This window comes from Eretmochelys imbricata, chromosome 7 (genome assembly GCF_965152235.1).
Source record: "Eretmochelys imbricata isolate rEreImb1 chromosome 7, rEreImb1.hap1, whole genome shotgun sequence".
Lineage (NCBI taxonomy): Eukaryota > Metazoa > Chordata > Testudines > Cheloniidae > Eretmochelys > Eretmochelys imbricata.
In genome coordinates, this window is record NC_135578.1 from 51859585 (window position 1) to 51879694 (window position 20110).

General features: G+C 44.0%; 1 protein-coding gene across 5 annotated transcripts in view; it reads left to right on the top strand.

The window, feature by feature from the left end:
* Nucleotides 1–20110, top strand: part of USP4 (ubiquitin specific peptidase 4) — a 100036-nt gene that overhangs the window by 28043 nt on the left and 51883 nt on the right. For all 5 annotated transcript variants that reach the window (XR_013346728.1, XM_077823056.1, XM_077823052.1 and 2 more), the window contains 6 exons: nt 335–452; nt 2054–2227; nt 5904–6062; nt 10400–10624; nt 15260–15343; nt 16513–16607. Coding sequence is in view for 4 of the 5 variants with exons in the window: in XM_077823056.1 (XP_077679182.1) it covers nt 335–452; nt 2054–2227; nt 5904–6062; nt 10400–10624; nt 15260–15343; nt 16513–16607 (855 nt within the window). In the remaining variant the exon portion in view is untranslated. The remainder of the gene's footprint in view (nt 1–334; nt 453–2053; nt 2228–5903; nt 6063–10399; nt 10625–15259; nt 15344–16512; nt 16608–20110) is intronic.

A 20110-nucleotide genomic window follows, 5' to 3' on the forward strand; every position in this document is an offset into this window, starting at 1 on the left:
AAAGTAGTAGCTCACCTGCATATGTCCGCATAACATAATAAAGGATTGTAGGCACCATACGCTTGAGGAAAATGTGTCATAAAGTACTAGAGATACATGGTCAAAGAAAAACAGCCTGAATAGAGATAGAAGATACATTGTTTCAGTATACATCAGACCTGCTAGTAATCCGGGTTAAATGAGATGTCAAAACTAACAAATATGGAGGAGCAGACATATATGAAAAAGCACCAGTAAGAAGGAATAGCATTTGATGCAAATCGTAAACTTTACTATGATGGGTGAAATGTGGACTGGTGTGGTCTAGATAAAAAAAGTTGTTTTCTTCTTCCAGAGTCTCTGGCTTCTCCTACAACTCCTACAGCTGCAGGGAGTCCCCTTCCCAGTCACAGCCCGGCATCTGTGGGCTCAGTAACCTGGGAAACACCTGCTTCATGAACTCTGCGTTACAGGTAAAGGGCTGAAAAAAATTTACTTAATGCTTTATCCCCATGGATTCATTGCACACCTGTCAAGTGCTCTTATATAGCATCCCAAAGTGTGTTAGGCACTTCATAGGCCTGTTAGAAGACCATTAGCTGTCCTGAAGAGCATCTAGCCTAAATAGTGCATACAGGTAATAGGTGACGGGGCAGAGATTCAAGATAATGCGTTTTGTTTTTAAATCTGGTCAATTTTCTTTTTTGACACTATTTCCATCTCATTGTCGGGTAAAACATACATGTGACTTCCCCATGTTCAGCAATTGCACTCCCTCTCTGTACCTGGACACTCTGCGACAGGCACATGCAGAGGGCAGAGTCAAGGACAGCAGGAGGGTAGCTTCCTAAAAGCCTCCCTATCCTGCTCAGTGCTGATTCCTAGAGTCACTGGGTCGCAGAAAGTATCTCCGCACCAGGGAGGAGGAGGTGAAGCAGCTAGGAGGAGGGAAGACCAACTGTACATGGGTAATCTTAAGATTCATTGTGTGGGGCAGGCCCAGGGGTGGTACAAACTCCTTCCCTCCATGTTGGTTTGCAGGGGCCATAGCATCACTGTATTGCTCCCACCTCTGGTGCTTTACACAAGAGTTTCCCCATTAGTGTAGGTTAGAGATGTTCTACTGTGTTACAGGAGTCGGCTACCCATGTAGGGGGGAGGGATAGCTCAGTGGTTTGAGCAATGGCCTGGTAAACCCAGGGTTGTGAATTCAATCCTTGAGGGGGCCATTTAGGGATCAGGGGTAAGAATTGGTGATTGGTCCTGCTTTGAGCAGGGGGTTGGACTAGATGACCTCCTGAAGTCCCTTCCAACCCTGATATTCTATGACTCTATGCATCTTTAGTCTCAGCACAAATGAGGAAAATTGCTATAGATACTAATAGGTGGAGTGGGGAGAAAGGTGTCACGGGGATAGAGTGCTCCATTTTCATATTTTCCACTCCACTGTGTACAGTTACCATTATATAGTATCTTTTAGGCCTCATTTCAGGCTGCGGGAGTTCAGTGGGGTGGAAAACCTCTAACAGACACACTCCTGAAAACAGCTAGGTGTGCTGTCTAAGCAAAGACTAGCTTTGCTACTGCTGTTAGGCATGCCGAGTGCTATGTGTTAGTGCTGAGATTGGAGACAAGGTGGAGAAATTGTAGATCAGAAGGTAACTCTTGATTAAACTGTAAGTGACATGAACTAAAGCTGTGCATTAAAGGGCCATCTGTACTTCAGCAATAGCCTTAGCAAAGTGCTGCTATTTACACTTTTTACCCTTGGAAGAGAAGTCTGAATATTGTGAACCTTTTATATGGCCTTTGTTGTCTGAGTTGCATTGCTCACATTGTATCTCAATAAAATACAATTCTGTTTTACTAAATTGTGAGAGAGCTGTAGTCTCAGAACTTTCATTGTTCCTTTTAAATATTTTGTTCTGTCTACTTTCACGAGCTTTTAAAAAGGTTTTGTCATTTCACATATGTACTGATATGAAAGTTGGATTGTCATGCATTACTTCCTTCTCATAGAAGTTGGCTATCCTAGACAATGACATGAGCTTTGTAAATGTTATTTTTATTTCAGTGTTTGAGTAACACCCCACCTCTGACTGAGTATTTCCTGGAAGATAAATATGAGGCTGAAATAAATCATGACAATCCTCTGGGGATGAGAGGAGAAATTGCAGAAGCATATGCAGAGCTTATTAAGCAGATGTGGTCTGGGAGACACTCTCACGTGGCGCCACGTATGTTCAAAGTAAGTAGACACTTTTATTCAGAGAAGATGGTAGTGAAAGCAGGGTTAGAATGAAAGTTGTAATGTCTTTCCACAGCTTTTGCTGTCACGAAAGCTATAATGAAAAACATCTTAAACCTGATGTTTTTCCACTTAGAAGGAGGGGTGGGGATCCAGATTCCTGCCTTGTGCCAAAGCTATAAAAGGGGGTAGAAGAGAACAAGGGGGGCTGCCAGTCATGAGAAATCCCCTAGTTACCACCTGAGCTGGAACTAACAGGGACTGTACTGGGGAAAGGATTGGGCCCAGACTAGGAAGGAGTCTAGTCTGTGAAAGAAGCTTATTGGAACATCTCTGAGGGTGAGATTTACCTGATTTCAGTTTCTTAATGTATTAGGCTTAGACTTGCTTGTTTTGTTTTATTGTGCTTGGTAACTTACTTTGTTCTGTCTATTACTTGAAATCTCTTAAATCCTACTTTTTATACTGAGTAAAATCACTTTTGGTTATTAATTAACCCAGAGTAAGTGATTAATGCCTTGAGGAGCAAACAGCTGTGCATCTCTCTCTATCAGTGTTATAGAGGGTGGACAACTTATGAGTTTACCCAGTCTAAGCTTTATACAGAGTAAAACTTATTTATTTGGGGTTTGGATCCCATGGGTATCTGGGTGCTGGAGATTGGAAACCTCCTGAGCAGTTTTCGGTTAAAGTCTGCAACTTTGGGGCGTGGACCAGATCTGGGTCTGTGTTGCAGCATACTAGCATATCTGGCTCAACAAGGCAGGGTTCTGGAATCCCAAGCTGGCAGGGAAAATGGGCTCAGAAGTAATTTCAGCACATCAGGTGACGGTCCCAAGGGGGTATCTGTGATCGAACCTGTCACAATAGTGTTTTCTAGTATCCAACCTAGACCTCCCCCACTTCAACTTGAGACCATTTCTCCTTGTTCAGTCATCTGCCACCACTGAGAACAGCCGAGCTCCATCCTCTTTGGAACCCCCTTTCAGGTAGTTGAAGGCTGCTATCAAATCCCCCCTCGCTCTTCTCTTCTGCAGACTAAACAAGCCCAGTTCCCTCAGCCTCTCCTTGTAAGTCATGTGCCCCAGCCCCCTGATAATTTTCCTTGCCCTCCACTGGACTCTCCAATTTGTCCACATCCTTTCTGTAGTGGGGGCCCAAAACTGGACACAATACTCCAGCTGTGGCCTCACCAGGGCGGAATAGAGGGATAATAATATTACCTGACCGTCCTTGTCTGTGTCATATCCTGGGACCAACGCTGCTCCACCAACACTGCAAACAACATTAGAAGAAGGTTGCAGTTACCCCAAAAACAAGCATTATAAACCCAGTTAAGGTTAAGCATAAAAATAAATCCACCGATGTCAAAGTAGGGAAATGCAGTTAAGGCACCCAAACAACCTGAGTAATGTTAAGGTAGAATAACTTCTCAAATGTATGGAATGAGTCACTTCCAACTCAGCTAATCTGCTGAAACAAATATTTTGTTTAAATATTCTGACAAATGTCAGAAGTTGCTATAAAGGCTTTGCCTTAGAGTATGAATTTGAATTTGGGGTGAGTTGCTTTTGGGGTGTGTTGCTGTTGAAGGTGGAAATGTAAGCCTTTATGGGATGGTGGGGTCTGTTATTGACAGTGTTGTGAATGATGTGAAAGTAGCAAGGAATGCAGAAAACTTTCCCCTTAACTTCAAAGATTTTGGCTTGGTGTGAGACATATCCTGAAGCAAATACTTAACTGTCCCCAAATGAAGTCTTTGTGTGTTTAGTTTTTGAAAGTGTTAAATTTTTACGTTAAGGAGTGATGTGGATTACAGACCTAAAAGTGGCAATTCTTCAACAAAAAAACTTCAAAAACAGACTCCAAGGAGAGATTGCTGAATTGGAATTAATTTGCAAACTGGATACTATTAACTTAGGCTTGAATAAAGACTGGGAGTGGATTTGTCATTACACAAAGTAAAGCTATTTCACCTTGTTTATTTCCCCTCCCACTGTTCTTGTAAAGTGCTGGAAATGGCACACCTTGATTATCACTACAAAAGCCGCCCCCCCCCACCACCCCTGGTAATAGCTCACCTTTACTGATCACTCTTATTAGTCTATATGGTAACACCCATTGTTTCATGTTCTCTGTGTATATAAAATCTCCCCACTATATTTTCCACTCTATGCATCCGATGAAGTGAGCAGTAGCTCACGGAAGCTTATGCTCTAATAAATTTGTTAGTCTCTAAGGTGCCACAAGTACTCCTTTTCTTTTTGTGGATTCAGTAGTTGATTTTTTTTTAATACAGGCTTTTTTATAACTGAAATAGATCACTTTTCAAATTTATGATAGTTACTTAGCAATAACAACTATAAGTCAGTCACTGTTAAGTAGCAGTGTTAACTTGTTCTGAGAAAATTTCTCTCCCTCGTGAGCTCTGCTGGAGCCCTCTGGTTTGTTTCCCTGTAAGTGGGGCTCTGATGCCCTGCTGGCCACCTCGTGATTGGCTCCTTCTAGTTTGTGAAAAAAAATCAGTGGGATAACCTGCTCATGGTACCAGAATGATCGCGCTTTCGGAGTAATTGTGGATCTTCATACTGTGATCCTTTCTTATGTCTTGGTAAGCAGGAAAATTATTAATGGTGACAAAGTATTGTCTTTACATTATGAGGTAGCACCCAGTCTATTGAATAGAGCAGCTCACACCTCAGAGCGATTGTTTCAAGGTCTGCGCAAGTTCAGGCTGTTGTTGTTACTTTTGGTTATACACTCGTCAGTTTTCAAAGTTTGTTTGAAATTAGAACAGCTAGAGACTTAGAGTAGAATCCTGGCTCCATTGAAGTCATTGGGAGTTGTGCCACTGACTTCAATGGGGCCAGAATTTCACTCTTAATAATTTTTAGTGAAAGCTGAGACTGGAGAACATTTGAGGCCTAGCTGCTCTGCACAACCCAGCTAATCCTGCATGTCATGTGGGAGGAAGGGCGCCCGCCACACTTTGGGAAACACTGCTCTAACTGATGAGTTAGGGAGCCATTTTCTTTATGGACATGTTCTTGTTCCATAAATATCAACTACAGGGATTTGTGGATTTTTCTCTGAAGTATCTGGCTGATGTAAGAGGATCCTGGACTAGATGGATTTGGGGGAGAGATAGTTTAGTGGTTTGAGCATTGGCCTGCTAAACCCAGGGTTGTGAGTTCAATCCTTGAGGGGGCCATTTAGGGATCTGGGGCAAAAATTGGGGATTGGTCCTACTTTGAGCAGGGAGTTGGACTAGATGACCTCCTGAGGTCCCTTCAAATCCTGATATTCTGTGATTCTATGACACTGGTCTGATTTACTGTAGCAATTATGTTCCTAAAAGAACACAACTGAAACTTGTACAGCACCCCAGGTGCTGGTAGTTGGTATTTCTTGACCCAGAGCTTAGTATCAGGAAGTCCAGATTCCCAGCATCCTGGCCTTTCAATCAAAGGCATTTTTAAAGGCTTTAAAATAGGCCAGGAAATCTGTACTGACATCCTTGTTATGTTGCCTTCAGCTTCATTATTGTTAGCAATAAACTACAGCAGCTTCTTGCTGCTGAATTCTGAAGAAGCCAGGATGTGATTTTCTTTTCATTTTTACAAATACACGCATGATGCTGCTCTGACCAGATTGTCCTATTCTGTTTTAATTTTAGACCCAGGTTGGCCGTTTTGCCCCTCAGTTCTCAGGGTACCAGCAGCAAGATTCTCAGGAGCTCTTGGCATTCCTCCTGGATGGCTTGCATGAGGATCTGAACCGAGTGAAGAAGAAGCCCTACTTGGAGCTCAAGGATGCCAATGGCAGGCCTGATTCGGTACAGTGCTTAGATAAAACTACACCCTATGCTCAATTGGAGGCCCTGAGCTACATTTAAATAGCATGAATAGTCTGTATTAAACTGCTATCCAAAGCCAGGAAGATGATAGTTAAAGCTGCAAATGCACTTAAGTTATTGTTTGCACCTTGGGATTGCAGTGGTCTTGCTATATCCCCAGCATTGCTCTGACACTTGGAATGCTAGAAGTCTCAATAGAGGTAGATTAGTGAGCAGAATGCAGCTAATCAAACGTGAATGGTAAACTGCATTATCCCATATTACTGCAATTTATCACTTGACTGTCATTCCATATGCAGGGTTGGAGCACAGAATTTAATAAACTATATTTGTGTTCTATGTGCATATGGTGCAGCGAATGCGATAATGTGCAACACAAATGATGGCATAATTTATCTTTTCTCTAAGAGGCCACATCAGTCTGTTTGTTGTGTATATAAAGAATTGCCTAGAATCCTGTTAAGGAGAGGGGGGGCCTTGGACCCAGCCTACCGTTGCCTTTTATCCAAGCACTTCCATTTTTCCTCTAACTTAAGGAGATGCTCTGAGCTTCCAGTCCACAGGCTTAAGCAAATACCCAGTAAATAGAAATCCTCAAACTTGGAAAAGAGTTTCAAGAAAGCCAATTCAGATAGCTTTGTGATTACTGCCTGCAGATTTCCTTTAGCCCCCTTACTCTTCACTGGGGAAAAAGCCAAGTGATGTAGATGTATCATAGGAGGATGATGATTGATAAAATACTTTCCATTCCAAGAGAATCTAAGGAAGATATTTAATAGCAGCTGCTAAAACTAGACATTTTTAAATTAGCAGGTTCAAATAACTTGCAACAAAGAGTTTTAAAAGAGTTGACAGAGGAGGTCTCTGGACCATTAGTGTTGATTTTTAATGTGTCTTGGAATACTGGGGAAGAAAGCTAAAGTGTTAATATTTAAAAATAATAAATGGGATGAGCAGAGTAATTCTAGGCCCATCAGTTTGATGTCTATTCTGGGCAAGCTAATGTAATAGCTGGTATGGGAAGTGTAAAGGAGCGGACTCACCCCTGTGTTGCCTCCTGCTGGTCAGGAATTAGCTCACTAGGCTCCGGAGCACGCTCTGCAGGCTGGTGATCAGTACCGCTCTGGCCCCTGTGTCCCTCACAGACCCCAGTGCCCCTTTCTCTGGGGTTCTGCCCCCTGGCAGTACCCCCACGCTCTACCTCTGGGTCTCCCCTTCCTGGGGAACCCCCAACCCACTATCCCCACCTTGCCTCAGTGTGGGCTACTGCCAGTCATCACCAAGCCCCCACTCCCTGGGGCAGACTGCAGTGTAAAGGCCACTCATCATAGGCAAGGGGGTTCGGACCTGTTGCCTTCCTCTGCCTCCCAGTACCTCTGTGAGCCTTGGACTAGGCCCTACAGCCTGGGGAGTTGCCAGCCTGGAGCGCCCCCACTCAGCCTGCTCCTTCCCCAGCACTGCACCACCCTCAGTACCCTGTCAGGCAGGCAGCCAGGCCCTGCTCTCTCCCAACCTCGAGAGAGACTCTTTGAGCCTCTGGCTCACAGCCTTTTTATACAGGCCAGCTGGGGCCTGATTGGGGCGTGGCTCAGCTGTGGCTGCTTCCCCAGTCAGCCCTCTCCAGCCACAGCCCTCTCCAGGGCTGCTTTTAACCCCTTCTATTTTAGGAGCAGGGTAGCCACCCCGCTACAGGAACTCAATTAATAAAGAATTAAAGGAGGGTGCTATAATTGCCAATCATCATGGGTTTAGGGAAAACAGATCTTGTCAAACTAACTTTTTTTTTTTTGATGACGTTACAAGTTTGATTGATGAAGGTAATAGTGTTAATGTAATATACTTAGACTTCTTAAAATCATTTTACTTGGTACCACATGACATTTGATTAAGAAACTAGAGCAGTACAAAATTAACATGACACACATGAAATGCATTAAAAACTGGCTAATCGTTAGGTCACAAAATGTAACTAAATGGGGAATCAGCATGGAGTGGTGTGTTTCTAGTGGAATCCTGCAGGGAGGGGTTCTTGGCTCACTGCTATGTAACATTTTTATCAATGCCCTGGAAGAGAATGTAAAATCATCACTGATCAAGTTTGCAGCTGATACAAAGATTGTTAAATGATGAAGAGGACAGGTCACTCATACAGACGGTTCTGGATTTCTTGGTAATCTGGGTGAAAGCTTGGAAATCTGGGTAATATGTATTTTAATACAGCCACATATTAAGTCACACATCAGGAAACAAAGAATGTAGGCCATATTTAAAGGATGGGGGAACTTTATGTTGGGAAGCAGTGACTGTGGAAAAAGACGTAAGAATCATGGTAAATTAGCTGTGAACGTGAGCACCTGGTGTAAAGCTGTGGCCAAAAAGACTTATGCAATTCTTGGATGCATAAATGGGAATATTGAGTAGGAGTAGAGAGATTATATTCCCTCTGTATTTGGCTCTCTTGCAACTACTACTGGAAATATCATGTCCAGTTCTGGTGTCCACATTTCAGGAAGGATGTTGATAAATTGGAGAGGATTCAGAGACAGAGCCATGATAGTGATTAAAGCAGTGGTTCTCAAACTTCTTTTTTCGCGGAACACTTGAAAATTGCTGCGGGTCTCAGTGGACCACTTAATGATCTTTCCAAATATCGTTTGTACCGTTAGCTAAGTATTGTAATGTGCTTTTGATAAAAGTGCTATGTAAAAAAAGCCTTAATAATAATTTAATGTTTTTTCTACAAATAAAATCACACAACTCATATTTTAATATTAGTAGTCTTACCTTTCTAATGCAATGGATGTGCCCTCTCTCCCCAGCTGCGGCCGTCCCTGAATTGGGGCTGGGAAGGAAGGAGGTCTCCCCCTCTCTCCCCCGCTGCAGCAGCCACTCAGCCGGGCTGGGAAGGAGGGGGATCTCTCCCCTGCCACGGCAGCCCTGCACGTCCCAAATTCCCTCCCACCCCCTCTTCTCACCCCACTGCCCCCTCCCCCTCCCCTGGTCACCACCTCACCTTACATGTGCATCTTTTCCAGGGTCAAGGCATCTAATTAGTGGAGCCATGCCTGTGCAGCTCCACCAATTAGGTGGGTGGCCCTTCATTCTCTTGTGTGCGGCCACCCAGGCACGCACCTTAGAGGGAACTATCCGCGGACCATCTGAATGGAGCTCGTGAACAACTGGTGGTCCGCAAACCACAGTTTGAGAACCTCTGTATTAAAGGATTAGAAAAATGTGTTTTGTAGTGATGCTTGAGGAGCTCAATCTGTGTAGTTTAATAAAGAGACAGTTAATGGGTTACAGTACCTACATGGGAAATGCATTTGATATTACAGGGCTTATGCAAAGTCCAATGGCTGGAAGTTGAAGCTAGTTGACAATTTCAGATTAGAAATAAGGCACACGTTTTTAATATTGAGAATCATTAATAATTGGTACAATTTACCAAAGGTTGAGGTGGGTTCTCCATCACTGGAAATTTTTAAACCGAGATTGGATTTTTTCTAAAAGATTGTTCTCATTCAAACAGGAATTAATTCAGGGAAGTCTATGGCCTTTGTTACACAAGAGGTCAGACTAGATGATCACAGTGGTCCCTTCTGGCCTTGTCTATGAATCATCATCTTCTAACTTCAGGCTCTGGGCTGCGGTTTTCTACGCTTCCAGAGAAAACTCTGCATAACATTTATAAACTGAGAGCTTTTGCAAGCTGGAGATCACAACCTGTCCCTTCTGGGTCAGGACAGAAAGCAAATGACCTTCTGTGGATGAGGACTAAATGAAGCCTTGCACACCCCACTATGGGCAGGAAATCCGTTCTGTATCCGTTTCCATATACAGCCTAGAGATGAACTTTAGCTGCATCCAGTAAATGGGGCCTGATCCAAAGTCCTTGATGTCAATGGGAAGACTCCCATTGATTGCAATGGCCTCTGGATCAGGCTCATTGACTTCAAGCAACTTGCTCCCTCCACTGTCCCCTCTCTCTCTCCAACCCTCACCTCCAACACTGAGGCAATCTGTAGCAATACAGGCCTGACATCTCCCTGTAACCTAACACAGACTGGTAGAATTAGGTGTCCGTTATTTCCTTTTGCAGCAGGGAAGACTTGCAGACCTGGGCCCTGGTTAGTGAGAGAGAATGGTAGGCGGTTAAGGGGAACAGAGTTCAGGGAACCTTGATAGTTTTTCCAGCTTGCTTAGATGTGTATATATATTTTTAAAATATCAGAATTATGCTGAGTTCCTTTCGTCTCATGTCTCTGTATTTACATTTCTAGTGAAGTGTATGAATTAATTTTATTTCCTTTCTACAGGTGGTGGCGAAAGAAGCCTGGGAGAACCATAGGTTAAGAAATGACTCTATTATTGTGGATATTTTCCATGGCCTTTTCAAATCCACCCTGGTCTGTCCAAAATGCTCTAAAGTTTCTGTGACTTTTGACCCTTTCTGCTATTTAACTCTTCCACTGCCCTTGAAGAAAGATCGTTCCATGGACGTTGTTTTGGTTTTTGCAGGCCTGCATCATAGACCTACCCAGGTAAAAAAAGACATTTGTAGGTGTTAATTATCCCCAAAGACAGTGGCTGCAACCAGTTCAGAAAAATCTGATCTATTTGACTATTAAGGCTGAGATTTTCAAAGTCACCCAAAGGACTTGGATGCCAAATTCTCATTTAAAAATTATTGGGAATTAAGCACCCAAAATTGAAAGTGGTTTGGAAAATATCTCTGTCTAAGTGACTGGGATGATGGGCAGCAGGAATCTTATTTGCCCTGGTGGCAACAAGACTACATATGATAATATTGGAGAGCATAAGCAATAACACATTTAATTGTCACATCCAACCCTGCCTGGCTCTGGTGCCATGGGAAGTGCTAGGCTGAAACTTCTCTTGAACATATAGGGCTCTGAGAGGACCTTTTGATCCCGAGCAGAAATTAGAAAATATCCTATGTTTGAAGAAATTCAGGAACAACGTGACCCTTTTATGTACCCGCTGTATGACCAGGTGGGTTTATCTGTGATCTGGAAATGGGAGTGGATAATCAGGTAGCAAAAATTGCAGATGGCACAAAATTATTTAGGTTGATGAAGACTTAGAAAAGACCAAGAAGCTTCAGAAAGATCAAATAAAGCTAAAAGAATGGGCAACATAATGTCAAATGAAAGGCAGTGCTGACAAATACAAAACAATGTGCATTGGAGGCCATAATTTGAACTACTCATATAGTTTGCTGTATTTTTAAATGAAAAAGACCGAAGCATTATTGTAGACTCATCAGTGAAAACCTGCTCATTGTACAGTGTCCGTCAAAAAAGCAAACATAAGTTGATATTTATACAGAAAGGGAAGGAAAATAATTCTGAAGATATTAAATCATTATGAACCAGTGAGATACCTTTATCTGGAATACTGGGTTCATTTCTGTTCACCCTATCTCAAAAAGGAAATAGTAGAATCAGAAGGGATTCAGAGAGAGACAATAAAATTGTTAATGGCCTGGGAACGGTTTTTTGTGAGTAACTATTGAAATGACACACTGTTTAGTTTAGAGAGGAGGCTAATAGGAGCAGACCTGATAGAGGTATATAAAATAATAAATGGCATAGATAGTGTTTATAAGCATTTCCATAAAACAAGAACAAAGTGGACCTTCAATGAAAAAGGATAACACATTTAAAACTGATAAAAGCAAGTACTTTGTGACACCTAATTAACCTGTGGAATTCATTGCCGCTTGATAACATTAAGGCCAAAAGCTTAACAGGATTTAAGAAAGGATTAGAAAATTTTATGGATAATTGGAACAATGCACAGATGAGGTAAAAATAAAAATAGAGGATTTAAATGAACAAGGCAGCCTCTGGGGTCATGTGGAATCTTACTGTAGGGACATGTTAAGTAATTAACCACTGCAAGGATTCTTGCACCTTTCTCGGAAGCATCTGGTATTGGCCTCTGTCTGAATCAGGATATTGGATTAGACAATCCACTGGTGGCAGTTCCTGTCTTCAAGAACTTCCAGGCATCCCCACTTGTGGGATAGCTCCCTCTGCTGACAAACTCACAGAGCCCTCTTCAAAGCAGTGTTGTGTACATGTTCTGAGGTTTTCAAACATTCAGCACATTCAGCACCCAGGTTATAGAAGAGAGTGCACTTCTCAGCTGTCTCAGTTCCTTCTGCTGTGTCTGATTATTGCCGTGGTGGTAAGCTTAGTGCCCTGTTCTGTAGTTGAGGTAGGGGTTTAGTTTTTAGTGTAGTTAGGGCTTAAGGAATATGTCCCTAAATTTAGCTGAGTTCTCAAGATTCCCTCCAATGCTGAAGCTGTGCTTGGACTGGAAACCTGCAGGGGGTTGAAAAGCTGTTTCCGTGTTGCTGATGATTCCAGAATCAGATGCCCGAGTGAGGTTTTTGATCTGTTTGGGGGATTTCTCCCTCTTCAACCCAGTATGCTGCCTGCAAGGCATTCACACCCCAGGCTTTCCAGGACTGCCAACTGCAGCCCCAGCTGCACCTTATGGAAGTGCCCCTAAAGGCTCTTGAGTTTCTAGAAGACTGTGTTTCTGTGCACTGCCCAGACCGACCTTCACGTGCATCACTGCCCACACCAGCTGTATGGGCAATCCTATCTTCTGAAAGACTCTTGTTTAGCCTAACCAAAAGAAGGCTGAGGGGAGATATGATTGCTCTCTATAAATATATCAGAGGGATAAATACCAGGGCGGGAGAGGAATTATTTAAGGTCAGTACCAATGTGGACACAAAAACAAATGGATATAAACTGGCCATCAGGAAGTTTAGACATGAAATTAGATGAAGGTTTCTAACCATCAGAGGAGTGAAGTTCCGGAATAGCCTTCCAAGGGGAGCAGTGGAAGCAAAGGACGTATCTGGCTTCAATACTAAGCTTGATAAGTTTATGGAGGCGATGATATGATGGGATAGCCTAATTTTGGCAATTAATTGATCTTTGACGTTTAGACAAAAGCCTGTGATGGGATGCTAGATAGGGTGGGATCCGAGTTACTACGGAGAATTCTTTTCTGGGTTTCTGGCTGGTGAGTCTTGCCCACATGCTCAGGGTTTAGCTGATCACCATATTTGGGGTCGGGAAGGAATTTTCCTCCAGAGCAGATTGGCAGAGACCCTGGGGGTTTTTCGCCTTCCTCTGCAGCGTGGGGCATGGGTCACTTGCTGAAGGATTCTCTGCATCTTGAAGTCTTTAAACCATGATTTGAGGACTTCAATAGCTCAGACGTAGGTCAGGGGTTTGTTATAGGAATTGAGGTCTGTTGTGATGACTGCGCAGAGCTGGAGCCACACATGCACGCACGCACACACACGCACCCCGAACATCTAACCAGAGGCAGGAGACAGCTGTTGCATTAGCTGAATAACTTTATTTTGTTTGTTTTGTACAGAAAAGTTCATTTCATGTGGTGACATGGGAGGGGGGCACTCAGTGTTGGAAGGCCATGGTGGGCTGCAGGTGCCTGATGTTAGTAGGCTCTGGTAGTGTTGCTTGGCTCCCGAGGGTTAGTGCGTGCTTGGAGAACCTACCATTCCAGGGATGAGGAGGATGGAGACTGGTGGAAGGCCTTGAGCAGAAGTGAAGGGAGAGCTTGACTCCTGGCATTAGTCTCAACTTGTCTCTTCTTCTAGTGTCTGCAAAATATTTATTCCTCTCTGCAAAGTATTCCCAGTGGCCACAGGAAATCGCTGGTTTTAGCCAGTCCCTACGTGATATCCTTATGGGAGGTAGATAGTTCTGGAGTAATGATTTGCAGGAAGACACATTGGTTAACTCCAATTTCATGAGGTATAGTAGAAATCCAGCCAAACTGATCATGGCTTTCTCCTTTCCCGGTGCTTGCTTTAGATCGGGGTGGGCAAACTGCAGGCTGGATCCAGCTGACCAGCTGTTTTAAGCTGGCCCTCGAGGTCCTGCTGTGGAGTGGGGCTTACCCTGCTCCAGCTGGGGAGCAGGGTCGGGGGCCGCTCCACACAGCTTGTGGAAGCCGCTGCATGGCCCCGCTCTGGCACTCCAGCCAGGGAGCAGGGTCGGGCACAGCTCCCAGAAGTCATGGCATGGCCTTCCTCTGCCTCCTATGCGCTCCAATGGCCCCCTCTGGCGCTCCAATGGGAGCTGCAGGGGCAGTGCCTGCAGATAGGGCAGCATGCAGAGACACCTGGCTGCGCCTCCACATAAGAGCCAGAGAAGGAACATGCAGCTGCTTCCAGGAGCCGCTTCAGGTAAGCGCTGCCCGGAGCCTGTACCCCTGAGCCTTCCCCTGCTCCCCAGCCCTGCTCCCCCTCCTGCCCTCCAAACCCCTCGATTCAAGCCCAGAGCACCCTCCTGCACCCCAAACACCTCATCCCCAGCCCCACGCCAGAGCCTGCATTCCCTTCTGCACCCCTGCCCCAGCCCAGAGCACCCTCCTATACCCCAAACTCCCCAGCCCCACCCCAGAGCCTGCACCCCCAGCCTGTGTCCTCACCCCCACCCCCGCATCCCACTCCCCCAGCCCAGAGCCCCCTCCCACACCCTGAACTCCTCATTTCTGGCCCCCCCCGAACCAAAGCCCTCACCCCTCCTGCACCCTAACCCCAATTTTGTGAGAATTCATGGCCTGCCATACAATTTCTGTTCCCAGATGTGGCCACTGAGCCAAAAAATGTGCCCACCCCTGCTTTTGATGCATAAAGTCAAAACCTTATGGGAGACTTTCTCTAGGATGGTTCCTTTTGCAGTGTTAATTGCAATATCCAGTGGCTGGAAATGGAAGCAATTGAGAGAGCAAATAAGGCATGGATTTTTCAACAGTAAGGGTATTTAACCATTGAAACAGCTTTTGGGGGCATTGTGGTGGATTGTTCAATCACTTGAAATCAAGATTTCTAAAAGATCTAGTGCCACCCCAAGTTGTTGGGCTAGACAGAAGAATTGCTGGGTGAAATTCTGTGATCTGTGCTGTGGCTGTCTGGGCTTCAAATCTGAACCTGAGACACTGAAGACAGCCAAGTATGACTGGAAACCATACTTGCTATAGGATTCTCTGCTTTTAAGATGTCAGGACTAATGAATTGCTCAACTCCCATTTGCCAACTTTCTGCTCCATGCTTGGATTTATTTTGTCTCGTGTAAGTTTAACGTTCTCTTTGTTTCCAGTATCGGGTAGTTGTGCCAATGATGGGGGCTGTATCAGACCTGTGTGAAGCTCTTTCCAAACTCTCCAAGATCCCTGCAGAAAATGTAAGAGCAAGCACACGCAATAATTTTGCTAATAAATGTGTTCTTTCGTTTTAAAGCATTTTATTATTGGAAAAACTTTGAAATGGACAATAAGCAAAGAGGAGCAAAATAGTAACTAAGCATTAACTAATTGGACTGATACATAACTCCTTGCTTGCCTGAATTCTAAAAAGAAAGCCAGGACACAGGCATCCTGTTCACTTTGACACCTCCATTATAGTAATGACAGTAATAATGGTTTTAAAAAGTTGGGTGAGGGAAGAGACAGAAAAATGACTGGCACTACCATTGCAACTCCTCTTAGCCCTGGTCTACACTGGGGGGGGGGTTCAAATCTGAGTTACGCAACTTCAGCTACGTGAATAACGTAGCTGAAGTCAATGTACTTAGATCGACTTACTGTGGTGTCTCCACTGTGGTGAGTCGACTGCTGCCGCTCCCTCATCGACTCTGCTTGGGCCTCTCGTGGTGCTGGAGTATAGGAATCGACAGGAGAGCGCTCAGGGATCAATTTATCACGTCTGAACTAGACGCGATAAATTGATCCCCGCTGGGTCGATCGCTGCCTGCCGATCCAGCAGGTAGTGAAGACATACCCTTAGTTTATCCTTTTTGCCCCTCATATTATTACTTTGTGGGTATCTACTCCCTAGAAACCTCCTTAGTAGCAACAGGAAATGGGATGTACTTTATCTTTCTTAAGAAGTAAATGATTTTATTGCCCATTAAAATGTCAGGCTTGAAACATGTGGTTTGTGGGAAGTTGTCTGGATTCCCATAACTTGTTACCTCATGCCAGTTCAGAGGATCAGTTCAGTTCCTTTTGTAGTTAAGTGTTCAGTTATCTCTGGCTGACATCCCAGCCTGTTGGGCCTTGATGCACTGGGATGTATGATATCCTCTTCACAGGACAGTGGCCACTGGGCTTGACGTGAAGCCACTGGGAGCTGCAGGTCCTCAGTGTCTTAGAAAATTCAGGCCCAATTGTTGTTGTTCTACCTCATTGGTCTGATTAGGTTCAGTTAATAGTATGTCGAATCAACCGTAAGGTGTCACTATAGAGCCTCCATAAACACTTTGGTGATGTGAACATTAAAAATGTCTGAGAAAGAAAAATGAATTGTGAATTATTTTAGTTTGTCTAACTGTCTCTAACTTCACTCTTTTAGATGGTGGTGACAGATGTTTATAATCACCGATTCCACAAAATTTTCCAAATGGATGAAGGGTTAAGTCACATCATGCCAAAAGACAGCATCTTTGTGTGAGTAACCATCTCTTTGGAAAGAGCAGTGCTGAGAAGAATGTGCTAGGAAATGAGATTTTGGGCTTCTGTATATAAAAGCTGAAATGTTTTTTCCAACCCCCAGCCTGCCTGTAGGTTGTCCTTCATGTAGTGCCTGCTCTTTGGCCCTATGCCTTTAACGAGGAGGTAGCTGGGGGCACTGTTCTCATGCATGTCCCTGCAGTGGATATGCTTTATTACCAATAGTGATCACAGTGTGTTAAGTGCTTTCCTAACATAAGGAAAGTCAAAGTCTCTACTCTGAGGAGCTCTTAAGTCTAAGTGATTATTTTCTAGTCACTTTGTGCTTATGTTCTAAAACTTATAGGGATGCTGCCAACTTATTTTGATCTTCTGTTATTTATCTTGCTGTAGTGCCTTTGAGGCTTCAACAGAGTTTGTGGCTCCCTTGTGCTGGGTGCTGTACATGTACGAAGTAAGAGACAGTCCCTGCCCCGAGGAGGTTACAGTCTAAATAGACAAAGGGTGGGAGAAAGGAAGTAGTATTACCCCCATTTTGCAGATGAAGAATTGAGGCAGAGAGAGAAAGCGACTTACCCAACGTCACATAGAAAGTGAGAGACAGACTTGGGAATTGAACCTGGAGTCCTTAAGGCAGTTCCTTAACCACAAGACCATTCTTCCTCTCTGTCTAAAAAAACGTGTTTTAGTCTGAGGCTTTGTTTTAGAAAGCTGTTGTGTTGCCTTTGCTGGTGTAAAGTCAGGTGTTCGTTTCCTGTGAAGCAGCTGATATGTCATTCAAGGATGATTGCTGCATGACATTGCAGTCTTGTGCTGTCCTGTCACTCTCTAGTTGTTGTGACATTGTCATTGAGTAGTAGTACCAGAGTACTAAAAAGCTCTCAGTATGTTATTTCCTGCAGCTGTAATTGTGAACTTGGTGATTGTGGGACAAGTTACAATAATTTGGAAGAGCATTTGGATTCTGTGTAGTCTGTTCCCTGTGATTGATGTGTTGTGGGGTAGAAAGGGGTGTCTTTAAGTTGTTGAGTGCCAAGTTATATAATTACTCAAATTACTAAAATGTATAGTCTAGAAAAACAGAAAATAGTAGGCCAAATCTGAATAATTATGTCTCTTAATACCAACTCAGGGATATCACTCCCACTGTTTTAGTCACACATGGTCCTTTTTATGCCTCTGGACAGTGGTTCTCAACCAGGGGTCCATGGACTATGTTTGAGGTCCGCGAAAGACTTAGACTGAAAACTCACTGAACAGAATTCAACTCCTGTATATACAGACAATAGATTTCCAAAGGGGTCTGCACCTCCATTTGAAATTTCCAAAGGGGGCTGCAAATGAAAAAAGGTTGAAAACCACAATCTTAAGGGACACCAGGATTGAAGACGAGCAAAACAATCGCAGTCATTAACTATGATTATTTCCTTATTAAAGAAAGGAAAATAAAAACAAAACATAAACATGCAATGGTTACTTCAGTTACAGTTGCTTCTTTGTGGACAGCTTTTAATAGAGATTACACTTTAGAGAGGGGGTCTGCACTTGGATGGGACACTTTTATCTAAGTAAACTACAGCGAAGGTTTATTAGTCCCGAAATCAATACTCAGTCCTCTCTGTGTATCATAAATAACTGAAAAAGTTTATACATGGCAAAGGACTTTTGTCTAAGGGTAGGTAAGCCTGGTTTATTACGGATAAGCTAAATAGTTTACAAATGGAAAAAATGAGTAATCTTAATTGTTGTATGCAGTGCTGTTGTAGCTATGTCAGTCACAGGATATTAGACAGACAGACTGTGAGTGAGGTAATAGCTTTTATTGAACTAACTTCAATAACTAGTGCTATCTGTTTGACCTTGTATTTAGCCGTGACATCTGAGTACCTTTCCCAGACCTGAGGAGGAGCTTTGTGTATCTCGAAAGCTTGACTCTCTCACCAACTGAAGCTGGTTCAATAAAAGATATTACCTCACCCACCTTGTCTCTCTCTAATCTTAACTAAGTCCGATGGGTGGGGGGGGAGAGTATTTAAATCAGTTACTTAAAAGAAGCAATTCTAAGAGTGGTCTTGTGACAAGTCGTTAAAGAATATTAGGAATCTTAAATGCTCTCCAAATCCCACAATTTCTGTTATCAACTTTAGCTGTTGCTTTGAGTAGTGTCCCTTTGGGTGCTCCACTGCAGGTGTACATGTGCCTCTTGAGCCTTTGACTGGAGATTTTTCTGTTAGCAGTGTTTGTTTAGCCTGCACATGCATCCTGTGTATCCTGGTACCACACACCAAGACTATACAGGGATGCGTGGGTGAACTGCCTTCAGTTACTTCTCAACTGCTTTGGCCTGAGATGGAGCCTTAACGTGTCTGCCTTGAGCGTGCCTCAGCTATTCCCTTGTGCAGTTTACCTATAGTTTTTGGTTTAGGATTAGGTAGTGTATTTAGTTGTTATGTTTTAGTTGTTAGTAGATAGTTTATAGTTAGTAAGCTATAAGTAATGAGAGGATTTACTTGTTTTGTCTCCTTCCTGTTCCTCCGGGAGCCTTATTCTCCTGGCAGGCCATGTCTGGCTTCCAGGGTTTCAAATGTTGCCTTTATTCTTGAGAGGCTATGTCAGTAAGTGGTAGCCACTCCAAGTGTGTTGTTGCTTCGGGGAGTCCCATGTCTCCCAGAAGTGCAGCTACTGCCTGGCCTTCAAATCTGGGGCAAGGAACAACAGGGAAATTAAACTGAGGCTGCTGATGAGGGCATGTTCCCTTCAACTCACTTCTGAGTCAGGTCAGGAGACCTCCACTGTAACCCTGTCTCTGGACAAATCCAGCACCCCTTCAATGGCTGTTGCAGGTTTCCCCTAAAAAGGGGAAGGCTATGGAAGCCTCTGAGAAACCATTAAAGAATAGGTACTTGGACTGTCATCATACAAAACTAGATCTTGTCCCTTGCTAGATCTATGGTCTCGGAAGCCTCGACCTCTTGGCTTGGTACCATCGAGATGAAAAACTCCTCCTCTGGTACCGGTGGGGCCGGCAAGTCCCGGAGCTCTAAAGAGAAACACAGCTCAGCGAGGACCCTGGTACTATCTATGAGAGACAAGGAGGGCAAGGATAAGCTCTCCAGAGTGGAATAGTCAGTCACAGCCCGCCACTGGTACCTACCTACAAGGCACCCTTGATGCTGGGCAAACCACAGCTCCAGACACCAGTGGCCCCTGGGATGTTACGCTCCCAATCAGTGGTACCATCTACTTCGGCCATGTTGGTACTGATCCACTGCTCAGTACCGCAAGAATTAATGTACTCTTAAGGGCTTGTCTGAGGTAGATGAACCAGAGTCCCCACTGCTCATGGGTACCAAGTGTCTCTTGGTACTGAGACCTCGATCCGCAGATTACCATCACCCTCTGGTACCATAGGACTCTCCACCCTGCTGGTGCCTCTTCCCCATCATTGGGGGGATATTGAGGAGAATAAAGGAGACCTCCATTCAGTCTCTATCTCTGTA